Source organism: Zosterops lateralis (assembly GCF_965231275.1).
Source record: "Zosterops lateralis genome assembly, contig: HAP1_HAP1_SCAFFOLD_89, whole genome shotgun sequence".
NCBI lineage: Eukaryota > Metazoa > Chordata > Aves > Passeriformes > Zosteropidae > Zosterops > Zosterops lateralis.
In genome coordinates this window covers 16,583-30,140 of record NW_028154585.1, presented here as the reverse complement: position 1 = coordinate 30,140, position 13,558 = coordinate 16,583, and the positions used below count along the sequence as shown (strand labels likewise).

Sequence of the window (13,558 nt, the reverse complement as noted above, 5' to 3'; positions counted from 1 at the left end):
ATAATTTAAATATAGCCAGCGAGAAACAGACTAATGTTCAACAGAGAAGAAAGCCTCTCACATAAATCAATATGTCTCTTTGATCCCTCAGTTGCCTATTAAAAAAATTTAGGCAATTGCGCTTATTACTGGAAAATTTGCAGTCTTGCTCGTTGGTGTCAATCTTAAATATCAGTTTGTGTTTTTTTTATTGTGGGAGGGTTGTTTGTTTGGTTTTTAAAGCAAGGAAATTAGTGACCTAATTAAGTCAGTAATTTGTTCCATACCAGCTATTTACCTTTTTGGTGCTTACATAAAGCACCAAAGTGACCACAATATATTCCTTGGTTTCTTCCAACCACACAAACTCAACACAGACTTTACCCTCTGAATCTGCATAGTCTGCAGTATAAATATGACCCATGTAGTCATAAAGGCCAGATGACTTGGTAGACAATCCCATGTGGACTGGAGCACTAAAACACCAGAAGGGCTTTCCAGTTTCATCCAAGAGAGTCAGATCCATCACAAAGCAGTCCTACAAACACAAGCAGAAGAGATTATTTCCCCATGGCCCAGTAAGTAGATCTGTCCCTGATGTTAGAAGAAATATAAAGGGTTCAGAGGGTTTTGTACAAAGGTTAAAACCTCAAAATAAAATTGATAATGGTTCACTGACCTATTGCAAGAAATACTTACTTAGAGGTTTTCTACAGAAATCAAAATTGCAACCCACAGACATGAAACACTGCAGTACAGAAGGTACCACTGCCAAACCAAATCAGACATTATTTCTTGAACATTTTTCAGCCCTTAACATCTGTTTTTCTCAATTATTAGTTACTTTACCATTCAAATGATTATAGTCCCTTCAATATGAGTAAGCAACCTAAGCTTAATGTCAGTTGCTAAACTTGTGTGAATGTAGCAATGTTTGCAAAGATACTCAGGGACCACTCAAGGCAGAGCACGCAAAATTACCCTTCCAAGCCAGCTGTATACAGTACTTTTTGAAAGGCTCACAGCTTCAGTTCCCAAAAAGGTAATAGTAATAATCCTGATGTAATTCCTCCTCTTACAAATTCTTGAAAATATTTCTTTACAAGATTACACAACTAGATAATTTAAAAATGTTAATGCCAATTCTTTTGTCTTTGCAAACTGATAGTTTCCCATATCCCTTAGAAGCACAGGAGTTGTCTGTCATGGTTAGTATCAGCTGTTCCTTATTCTCTTGAGTTCTGAATCACTAAATGAATCAAATTATCTTAATTATGTTGTATCTGTGGTCCAAAAGCAGAAATAAACCAAAACCAACATATTCCATGCCAAAAAAATTCATTTGGAATGCTTTATTTCTCTGTACTACATAGTTGTGTTTCTGTTGCTCTAACATTGCTTTCACTATTACTTTACTTCAATCAAACAACATAAGGGCAGATGGCACAAACATGAGGCAGTATGATACACACAGTTTCCCTAAGCCTTTTAATGCAGACTATGCTGAAAATACAAAATTCAAACCAAACCTGATAATGATGGTATCATAAACTTATATGAGCTACAGAATCACTGGAAACCAGAAAGAATTACAATTTTCTGGTCTGACAACTTGCATATATAAGGCCAATTACAAAATGTAAAGTGGGATGGTGTTGGGTGGTGGGATGGTGAGGTTTCCATGCATTTCCTTCCTGGTTCTAGTCAGGATCAGGTTAATTTTTGCAGCAGCCAGGAGGTAGCATGGCTAACACAGTGACATTGTTCTATACCACCTCATCTCATTTCCAGGAGCAAGGAAAAGGTTTTCTTCTCAGTCAGGCTATTGTGGCATGGTCAGGTTGAGTTCCTCCCTTCACATGCATGTTTGCATGTTAATCACTCGCCTCTCTTGTACCTTCTTATTATTAATTTTGTTGCTGCTACTCTCCATTTTCTTCTCCCATTGCTGTTTCCAGTAAACTGCTCTTATCTCAACCTTGACCTTTACCTTTGTGCCTCCAGTTCTCCCCTCCAGCTCAGCACAGGGCAGAGGAAGGGGAGAGAGCCAGTAGAGAGTGTGATTTGGAGTGGTTACAGTGAGAACATTAAATTGGAGAATACCATTCCTAAGCCATGACAATTTCCAACTATCTGTACTTCAGCAATTAAATTTTTTACTAAAAAACCCAGAAGTGCCAAGAAAGCTTTTGGGTTTTTTGGTTTTCCTTAAGAGTATTAAACAAAATTCAAATAAATTCCAAGTAGTGGAATGTCCTACTTCTGTGGCTGATGTTATTCGGCCTCCACACATTTTAAGAATTTTAGACACTTATGGTAAAGACCACAGTGAATTCAACCCATGGCTATATGCTGACAAATTCTATCTGTCACCCCAAAATGAGGCATTTAAAAAAATTGTATTCTTTATTTTGTCGTAGAAACAAACACTCAATATAATTTATGCCGTATGCACATAGGAGGGAGACTAAAACTGAAAAACTAAAGACTACAGCCACAGCTGTTTCCTCTGTCAGATAACTCCCTAAATTCTTATATACTACTCAGGAGTATTTTCATGGAAAAAAAAAATCCTGCCAAGCAGCTGAATCACAGATTAGACTCGGGTTAAAATCACAGAATGATTTGGGTTAGAAGGGACTTACATAAGTCATCTAATTCCAACTCCCCTGCCTCACCATGCTCATCATGGGCGAAAGAATTCTTTTGCCTTTTTTTGTCAATGTCCAATTTAAATCTACCCTCTTTCAGTTTAAAAATATTGTCCCTTGTTTTGTCAACACATGCCTCAGTAAAAAAGTCTCACCTTATCAAACAATATTTCATTCCACATCTATACATGATTGGCAGAAACAGCAGTTTTATTAATTTTGAGGGTCTTTTCAAAAGACGTGCCAAATTTGAAATCAAGTGTTGAACTAAGTGATTTTTCAGTAGTGCTTAAACTACATTCATCAGAATTTTTACAACTTCTGAAACATTCACGCCGATAAAGTACATTTAAAAATATGTGCCTTCACCACTATTGCAAAAGGTACAGAAATAATCTGAAGCTTTGTTTGAAGTAACTCTTTCAGGAATTTTATCCAACAGAATGTGTGAGCATTCCTCTAAAAAAATAAAAAGTTAATCCAGCTGACTGATGTACCTGACTGGAGCTAGGTGCTGACTGTGTGGATGTGGTCTGTAGTTTCTCCCTGTGGCCACTGGCATTTTAACATTCCCCAGCAGTTCCTAACTTTCACTGCATACACACCACAGAACTGCAGAGTATTTCCCCAGAGGTTCAAGGCTTATTGCTCACAAACAAACCCCAACCAACCAACCAACCCAAAACAAACAAAAAACCACAAAACAAAACAAAAAAAACCAACCCACCCTCACATCAAACCCAAAAAAAGCCCTCACAAAAAGTACATCTGCAGTATTTTTTCTTTTTTTTTTTTTTTTTTTTTTTTTTTTTGTCCAGCATTTACAAGCAAGGCTGGTCAGCCACAGCATCTTTGCTGAGTGGAAAGCACTGGAGTGATAACACACATTACATGAATGAGTCTAGCATGCAATCCACACACTATGAGAGAAAGCAGAAAATGTTTTTCCTCAAAATTCACTTATTTTTTAAAATATTGGAACACAGGTCCTTGTCTAGTAACAGACACCTTCTACATATCAAAAAATTGTTTTAAAATTAGCATATTTAAGATGCACAAACATAATTCTGTTTTGAGATAAGCATTTCCACAAACAAAAAAATATTTCTGACCTTTACATTGCCTTTAAACACATCTGTTTCCCAGCATATGCCAAGTGTCCCAGTAATAGGAAAGTGCTTCCTATTATCCTTCAAGTTTACAACTCTGAGCCTCAGGTATCCATTTTCAATGTCACCTGAAAATATAAACAATATACAACATTACAGCAGTATAAATCAAATTCAGTCCAAGTACGCTGTAAATGTTCTCCTTTTCATGTCTTTTTCATCTCACTCACCAATAAGAAACCCTGCCATACACCAACAGCTAAATATCAAGCACTTCATAGAGGAATTAAGTTGCAGTTCGAAGTTTGATTCTGTGATCCACAGCAGAAATAGCAGCTAAAAACTCTTTTGTATTTTTTAGCATAAAAATAGGAATGGCACCTAAAGAACTTACACAAGGATGCAAGGAGTAAATTTCATATTCAACACTTCCATCTCTAACTGGAAACTCAACCCAATAAAAAGGGTATACAGGTAACAATTTCTCCTTAGAAAGGATATTGCATCATTTAAATTGACATGCATTATGATTTGATTTGAATCAAGTTTTTAAATTATGAATTTAATTTTTTTTAAAGTAGCTTTCCAAAACTCCTGGTTCTTGGGGTTTTTTTGGCAGAACTACTATGATTTGTGATTTTTTTATTACTACGTATATCCATATTTCTTTGGTATCTCTTCTCTCAGAAGAGATTGACTTTTTTTTTTTTTTTTTCCTTTGCTATCAGAGGAGGAACCAGGGACTCCAACATTCTAATTATAAGTTTGGGAACATTATAATGAACACAATCTGACTACAAAGAAAAGTGAAAATAAAAGCATCACATGACACAAGCAGATTTCTTGGTAGGACATCCCTTAGACAAGTTTCCTTGAACAAGAGATTCTCTCTCAAAAGAGCAAAACAAAAGCACTAGAGACCTCAGTGCAAAAAAGAAAATATCTAGGACTTGCAGGAGACAAATGAGAAGGGCGAGAAGGAATTCCCAGGAATATAATGCCTGTCAGGATCCAGTAGCAGGTCCTGGATGGTAAGGTAACAAGCTAAGGGGCTTGCAGAGGTTTAAGATGGAAGTGACAGAGTGAAAAAGGAAGTGTTTTGCCTGTGATTCTCCTTCGATCAAGCTGAAGTAGCAGCATGAGGCCACAGACAGAAGAAGCAACATCAGAAAGGCTGGCTGTGAGTTAAATGGCTGCATCCAGCAGGCAGTGCCAGCAAAACCTCTGCTTGGTGGCTGCTTGAAGCAGATCGTTAGAGGCAGTGAAGGAGAAAGAAAGCCCACACTTCAACACAGAGGCCAAAAACTTCTCTGAACTGGTGCTGTAGAGCCAAGGCACAAACCAATGCTGGAAAGGCATCACTCACCAGTGGGGAGTCCAGAGAATACTTACTCTGGGGAGGAAGCAGCCCAGCACATGACAGAGAACAGCAGCTGCAGGTTTTTCAATACAGACACTGTCTGGAATAGGAGTGTGAATACAGTAACCAACGTGACCATGCCCAGGAAATATTTTGTAGGAAATACTTTGTATGGTTGAAGGAAAATGCAATCGTCCGGACCATGATACCCACTGTCTTTGCAGTGAAGTGCAAAAGAAATCAGTGAGAAAAATGTAAGCAGAATTCGTTTCCAGGACCCAGCTCAAAGTAGAAAAAGGGCATTAACTTGATACCTGTCCAAATGGTTCAGTTCCAAAACCTCAGTAAATCAAATTCAATGACAAAATGTCATTCAAGGTAAAAATATTTTACTTAGTTTACTAACTAACCACTGAAAGACCACATTTAAAGTTGAGTTTTTGAACAAGATTTGAAAACATCAGTCAACAAGCATTTTTTTCTAAGATGACTATTTGGTTATCCACAATTCCAGTCTGAATGGAAGTGGCCATTTCTCTTACTCATTCAAATCAAATGAAGTTTGAATGGATTAAAAATGGATTGAAAAAAGCATTCTGCTAATAAATTAATGAAGCCCAGGACATCACTGCCACTGCATGACATTAATACACCACTGCTAGATAGATCAGCTGGCTAAGGTGTATTATAGTTACTTCTTAACTTTAGCCAGAATGGAAATAGGCAACAGATCAAGAATCTGAAGGCTAATTATTCATGGGCTGGTTAATCCAGTCTTTATATATGGGTTTTTTTAATATAAAAGCTCCATTGCAGTCTTTATATTCCAGAGGAGGGAAAAGTCTGCCTAGAAACAAGCAAGGAACTGCAGGCTAAGTACTGAAGTCTTCCCTTCCTCACCCCAGTCACATAAGAAAATGAAATTAAAGGACAGAACAAGCTATGTTAAACATATGAAGAGAAACACAGAGAAAGCAAATTGGACAGGGCTTTCTTCAGCCTGATCCAGACTTTGTTTCATTGTCCCCTTATAACATCTCTAGTCCTTGGTTTATGCAAGACACGCATAGCAGCAAAGCAGCAGAGTAAGTTATAGGGAACAAATATTTCCAAGTAAAGGTAATAAAGAACATATATCATGTAGACAAACTTCAGGGGAAAGAAACAAATAGACCAATAGTTCCGGAGTACTTATTTTAGCTAAAAGCCAAGGAAGTTTGTTTTGCTAACCAAGCCTTTGTTGCAAATTGTCATTTGATTGGTATTTTCAGAGGAAAAGCTGTGCTTAACACTAATTCTGGTGCCAACAACCAGCCTTAAGACACTGAAATGGTTATTTAAACTTGCAAATTCAAGTTTAAAAAAAACTTTCAACTTCAAGGTCAAGCAAAACATTTCAAAAGCTTGATATGAAATTTTACAAACAAATCTTAAAAGCTCTCTAAATACACAAAAATCAACTCTCACATTTTGCAAGCACATCACATCAGTTTACATCAACAAGAAATGACATTGAAAAGTCAAAGCTTAAACTACCATGTGGGTACAAAGCTGTGCTTAAAAAGTTGAAAACCTAGGTAAATACACTTCAAAAGTATTTATTAAGAAGCTGGATTCATAGCTTCTGGGAGTCTTCTGGGAGAAAAGCCTGTCATACCTTCCTGAAAACAAGGAAAGTTTTCTAAATATTTTCAATTCAGTTACAAAGTATTTAGCATATTCACCCTACACTATCTGCCAGTGAGACCATATTGCCAATTCTGTTTACATGAAAAGGAGAATAAAACAAAATGCTAAACCCCAGCCCAAACAGTGGCAAACCAGCTAATTACTGTAATGTAAGTATTAATAACAGAAAAAAAATCTGAAGCCATATACACTCCATCTACTTGGTTCAATGAAGTGTGACATAACTTTTTTAATTTAATATTAAGAATTCTGCAAAAAGAATTGCAAACAGAGTAGCAAAATGAAGCTCAATACTAATAGACACTAACAAAAAGCAGATAAATATTAATATTGAACAAATAAATCAGTTATTCTGCAAAATACAAATGGGCATTCTCTGGTAACCTAGGAAGGCCTAGAGCTCCCTAACGAAAACCAATAAATAAGTAAAAGAACAGTATAATAGCTGACAACTGATCTGTGCCTCAAGTTGTAGAAATTGCCATGGGCATGTCTATAATTTAAAATAAAACTGGACTCAGTAGAGAATTTTCAAAAATAGCAAGACAAGAACATTGCAGACTTCCATGCTTCAGAGTCCTCCCAGAGGAAGGGACAAAGAATATTATTAGAAGGGAGCCTAAAACCAAAACACAAACCAGCAAACACAACCAGTCTGGACAAACCTGGCCACCACATTCAGCAACACCATGTTCACCAAAATGAGAAAAATGAACAACAACTTAGAATGAAAAATGTGACAGCAGACAACCATATGCTGCATCATTACACCATTTCAGGAGGAAGTCAAGCATTTTCCACAAGGAATTATTGTGTGAGCACATGGAAGGGACAAGTTGACAAATGAGCTTATTGTCTGCAGAACCATGGCTTCAGCTGCCTGATGTCCTGTGAGACCAGAATCTGGTGGCTGTCACACTGCTGAAGGTCACAAAACCAGTAATTCAGAAAACACTTGTGAGCATAAAACAGATTCTGTAACTTGCAAAGTGAGATGGCATCACAACTGTAGCTCAGGGACATTTCCTAAAATTTGCATAAAGATCAGCTTATCAGCTTAATCTTTTGTGGAAGTAGCTTCTAAGCAGCAAGAAAGTGGTATCAAGAAAGGAAGTATGCCACATAATACTTTTTCTTGTGCAACTGTATTGCTAGGAGCATAACATTTTCATTTTAGAAAACAAAATATGACATTCAGCTAAACCAGAACAACCAACACAATTCCAAAAACTCCATCCTCTTGCCAATTTTGAGAAGTTTTGGGGTTTTTTCTGATAATATAAAGAGGATTCTTGTACTACACAACACTTCAGGTAAGATTTCTTGCTACATGCATAGACTTTCACTGAAGTTTTAGCCGTAGAATTATTCATTTAGTTTAAGCTTGCAACTTTTCTGGAATCTGAAAAATGTATTTCAGGTATATTTCAGGTTCAAGGACTACTACACTCCACACTGCACAAGGCTGCCATCTAAATGACAGCTCTTGGAATCACCAAACACCAACGAGAAAAACCAAACCAAATCACGGGGAAATTCTGTAGCCCGGTAAAAGCGCTCACGTCTGACAACAGTGCCCTCTACTGACCGAAAAACAACATGTTCTGCAATCCGCACTGCTCAGCAGTGTGGATAAAAAAAATTACTGCCGATACAAAAAAAAATTATTTGGGAGCAATAATTAATTTACAGTACTTAATTATAAATTAAATTCATGACAATGTCTAATTTTAATATTTTAATCTGTCTCTGCTTACAGAAAGACAGCTATGTAGCTGTAGGAATTTATGCTGAAGTTATGTCAAAAGAGAGATCACACATGTATTTTTCAAAACCTCAGTACAATTATGAATTTGGGCTGTATGAGAATAACAGGGATGGTCAATCACGTCTCATGGAAAGAAGTGCTGAAAACAGAATGAAGCAGCAGTTAAAAAAAATGACTGAAATTGTTTACCACACAATGACGAGATGCCAGAACAGGCAACCTCAAGCTCACCAAAAAAAACCTATAGATCTTAAAGTTCACAGTAACTTCTACAAATTTATCTATATTTTCAATCTGTCTGTGCATCCAAAGTATACTCAAGGAGAATTCTACAGAAATAAGCTTCCAAATTGTACGAGGACAAACTGTCTCTCCTTTATAAAATACAACTGAAAGAAACATCAGCCTGCACCAAGAGCTATGCCACCGCATTATTAATGCAGCAGAGAACTAAAAGAAAAGACCCTGACAATCTGAAGAATTCAGTCCCAGGCCTGACACTATAAAAATGTAACAATGGGCAGACTTCTTACAGAGCAGCCTTAGGATGCCACACAAAGCACCATGCAGATATAAAGAAACCACACAACTAACAGACATCTTACTCTTAAAATTCCATTTCAGTTTCACCCCTTAAAAGAGAGAAACTGGATACAAGAAGGAAAGACAGGGATCATTTCTAAAACAAACATCATTGTTCTGTCAACTTTACGTTTTCTGCAGAAGAGGCGCTTGAATGATCCACACAGGTACATGCAGGTTCTGCCATGAAGGTCAAGATGCAGGCTGTACTCATGCAGTCCATACTCTGAGTCAATATCATCCAGTAAAGGTTGATTAGGTGGAGGAGTATATTGACTTGAAAAAAAGAAAAATAATAGAATTTAGCAAGGGGGAACATGACTTAATAGAGATGTAACATACAGCCCTACACTGAGACTGTCATCTTAAGACAGTTTTGAAATCAAACATCTCTAGTTCATCACACTTCTTTTAAACTAATACAGTGTCTAAAACTGCTGATCAGCTGTTCAGCCCAGCCAAAGGGAGAAAATATGGCAGTCAACTTTAAAAGGTACATCTGTTAAACTTCAAAACACGGATTTGTCTTCAACAAAGAAAAAAGCATCAGCTTAACTACAAATCTAAAAGCCCACTAGCTCTAGAGACTTCTCTGAAATAGCAAATATTGAAATTATTTTGCCTGTGCCTAACTAAATAACTACTGCACATAAATGACCTGAAGTGACCACATGCCAGAGGCAACTGAGCAACTTCTACACAGGATCCAATCTGATACTAAGAGAGAAGGTGTTAAATCTTACATTCTGTGAGAGAAGAGCCACACTGAGTTATAGTGGGCATTTAAGACTACTGGTAGATACAAAAGTATCTGACTAGAAAGCGGAGTGGCAAATAAATTCCCCAAATACTGTTCTAAAGCTAAAAAAAAAAAAATAAATTGTATTTTTAAACAGTTTATAATGTATAAACAGGTATTACATTATACACTGCAATATACACATATACAAACACTTAATAGGAAACCCTGCTACTCTCTGAATAGGACTAAAAGATAATTGCAAGCACCTCACCAGTTTACCAGAATTTTTCTCCCCTCTTACACAGCCAAAGATTACTTCTCTACTTCCTGAAATGTCTCCCTCTTTTCTATCACTGTTTCAGATAGGAAGAGGAAATAAAAAGACTGCTTATGAAAAGGGAGAAAGTATGGGCAGTGTATTTCTAACTTTCTCAATACAGCCAGTACTAGTACACTTTTTTAACTAAATTATCTCCACAATAGCATAATGATGGCAATATTTTAGTATGAAAATGCTTCTACATTTTTGTATTTACTGTAACTGTTGTTTATATTACACAAGAATAGTTAATTACTGCCTAAACATAAGCATCTTACCAGCAGGCAATTTTAATTGTAAAACTCAAAGCTTTATTCAAAAGGTTATCTTTACTTCCCACAAAGGAAAACCAAACTTACACAGTAGCAGAACCCAAAATGCTTCTCTCAAGAAGTTGATTATAATGAAGATTCGCCATAACAAAAGCAATTTCATTTTTCTCCTGAAAAGTTAATTAAAGTATATGTATTTTTATCTGGAAATTCTTTTTTTCACAAGGTCTTTCTGAGCATTAAAATTCATAGATAAATGCTGCCGCTTATTACTCTGCCAGTTACTGTAATAATGTTAGTAATGGCTTGCTTTAATACTTGGACTCCTAAAACCTTTACTGTTTTTTCACAAGAGTACAGAATATATATAAAAGATTACAGAATTTCTGTATTACAGGGAAAGAGAGGGAAACTACCTATGTCTAGGCAAAAATTATGAGAGCTCCAAGAATTGCCCCTAGCTTCTAATAACCACTTTTAAAAAGATACCTAAACAAAATCAAACTGCACTTACTCCCAACTGCTGAAACATCAAGATTATCTTCCCATGTAAAGAACTATTTCCAAAGAGGGCTAACATCAGTGAGGAATACAGAATTATTCAATAGAAACTGTGAATTTCAAAGTAAAAAACATGTCTTCACCAGACTATTTAGTCCTAGGAAAACATTAAAAACATAACCTTCTACAGATGTCTATACAGAGAAAACATCAATGCGAAAACTAGAGACAGAGGTATATATTTACTTCAAGAACACAATACTAGGATATCAAGTTTTTTTTTTCTTTAAATGCATTTTTTAAAATCCTGCATTTCCAAACACATAAGTCAATAGGAAAATAATTCCCTGCCAGAAGTCTATTACTCTCCTGAAATGTGGGCAACTACTGTTTTCATCTCTCTGGGTTACCAGAAAATGACATCCTCTATTCAAACTTTTGGCTTTTTAACTGCTCCTGTATTTTCAAAGTGCAAAATTACAGCTATAAAAGATTTAACTAGGGAGATCTATCAATCTCATAATTTCTCAGTCTTTCTCTGTCCAAATACCAGAAGGCCCACATAACCTGCCCTTGGTTTCTGTTATGCAGATATGTGCAAAAAACAAGACGTGTGGCATTTACAATTATTACACCCACTGACACTTAACTACCTCATATTACTCTGCCTACACAGAGAATAAGAACTGCTGTTCAGAAAAGCAAGCAGGGAAAATATATTGGAGTGAGGCACTCGATTCTTAACAATGATGTGAAACTTGGTTATGACTGAACCATTTCCAGGTGCTGAAAGATCTCTCTTTCTGAGCATGGATGGGGCCAATGCATGAGCAAGACCAGAGAGCCAACAATACAGGGGCACCCATCTACAAAACGTCTGAAGATAAGAGAGAAATGGCTGTTCACTTAGCAGAGATTTTCACAGACTGAAACAACCAATAATGGGTTTATGCCAGTCAGGTTTTCAAGTTTTCCAGGAAATGGATTTTCACTCTTACCTTTAAGTAGGAGTGAAAGAAATAGTCCTTCTGCACTTTTAAACATTGCCTCTGGCGATTGTGTACATTTGAGGCAGCATGTTTGCAGCTGGAGATTAGACACAACTTTGAGGAACTGCTCACAGCCTCCCTTAGGAAAGTTCCAAATAACCTAAGTCTACATCAAGAGCATGGCTGAGGGGAGGAAAAAAGGGCTACCACCTCTCAATTCAGACCAAGAGCAGAACACCTGAAACAGGCCTCCATAGCACCCAGACCTACATAGCCACAGGCAGACACAGAGGTGCCAGTGCATCCCATGCAAAGATGCAGATTCCTTCTGAAGTCGACTTCAGATGTTCGGCACTGCCCTCTAAAGACATTCACGTCTACACTTACCCTACAGAGGCTAACTGCTTAACCTAGACTCTTAATACCAAGAATTTAATACCCCCAAAAGGGCACCATTTACAGCATTCCTGCTGCTGGAGCAGGATACAGCTACCTGGTGATGTAGATTAAAATTAAGTTGCTATGTGGGAACTCATCACTTTGAGTGGCATGGGCAGGTAATGGCACGAATCAGAGGAAGAAGCACTTCTTTTCTCAAACCATTCCATTTAAAATTATTCTAGCATATCAAACTTGGGCATGTGAAGACTGTAAAATAAATAAAATTGAACACAGCATCTAATATGGAATGATAGATAACTGATCTCTTAATTAGAAGTGGATTTTTTAAAAAAGTATATATACTCCTGTGACAGCTCTTCAGGATACAATAAATCTTCCACTTACTGTCCCTACATGTGTTTTGTGGTTACTAGTTTAGACAAGATCTTTCAAAATCCAAAGGGGAAAAAAAAGGAAGATTAAAAAAAAAAAGCCCTCCTCAAACCCAAACTACAAGCCAATTTTTTTTTTTTTCATTCAAATCATAATAAAATACAGAAACAAAATGTTATCTTACCTTCCAAATTCCTACTAACAGTCCTGGACTCAGACTGAAGAGCTGGACAAGCTCATCAGCACCAACTGAGACACTACTTTCAGTCAGGTTGCCAAGAGGGTATTCAGCAATCAAGGAAAATCGACGAGGTCTTTGAAAAGAACATACAGAATGAAGTAAAAAGGCTGTGTCTCCTTATTCATGTAAAAGTCCAGTTTAATTTCATTTTTAACTGTAAAGTCTGACCAGCAGCACATGATGAAAATGGTTTTGAAAGCATTTGCCATGCAGAATCATAAACCATACATTTGAACAACCACAGTGTACTAGCAGGATCTCAACCCCTAACAAGAAAAGAAATAAAAAACACTACGATCTTCTAAAACATGCTTAAAAAAAGAACTTACGTACTTGCCCAATTTTTCAAGATACAGAATTACTTTATAACTTGTTTTTCATACTCTATTGATACTAGATGAAATCACTGAGAAGCAAAATTCAAAGGAAAGTATCAAACTGTACATATAATAAATTAAAAGTATGTGCTACAGGAAGCTTTCCTTTTTTAGATTTTTTTTCTATATTTTACCTATAATTAAAGCCATTAGCTCCAAAAAAATCTTAAATATAAGTTCATGAACACTCTTATTAACTAATGAT

At 36.6% G+C, this 13,558-nt stretch overlaps 1 protein-coding gene across 1 annotated transcript in view; it reads right to left on the bottom strand.

Annotated features, from left to right (window-relative positions):
• Window positions 1-247: 247 nt before the first annotated feature.
• Window positions 248-13,558, bottom strand: part of LOC310923527 (F-box only protein 15-like) — a gene marked incomplete at its 3' end in the record, with an annotated part of 24,660 nt that continues 11,349 nt past the window's right edge. Inside the window, exons 6-10 of the mRNA XM_083885495.1 lie at window positions 12,920-13,049; window positions 10,559-10,641; window positions 9,269-9,414; window positions 3,743-3,867; window positions 248-517 (exon numbers count right to left, since the gene is read on the bottom strand). Of these exons, the coding sequence (XP_083741621.1) occupies window positions 248-517; window positions 3,743-3,867; window positions 9,269-9,414; window positions 10,559-10,641; window positions 12,920-13,049 (754 nt within the window). The remainder of the gene's footprint in view (window positions 518-3,742; window positions 3,868-9,268; window positions 9,415-10,558; window positions 10,642-12,919; window positions 13,050-13,558) is intronic.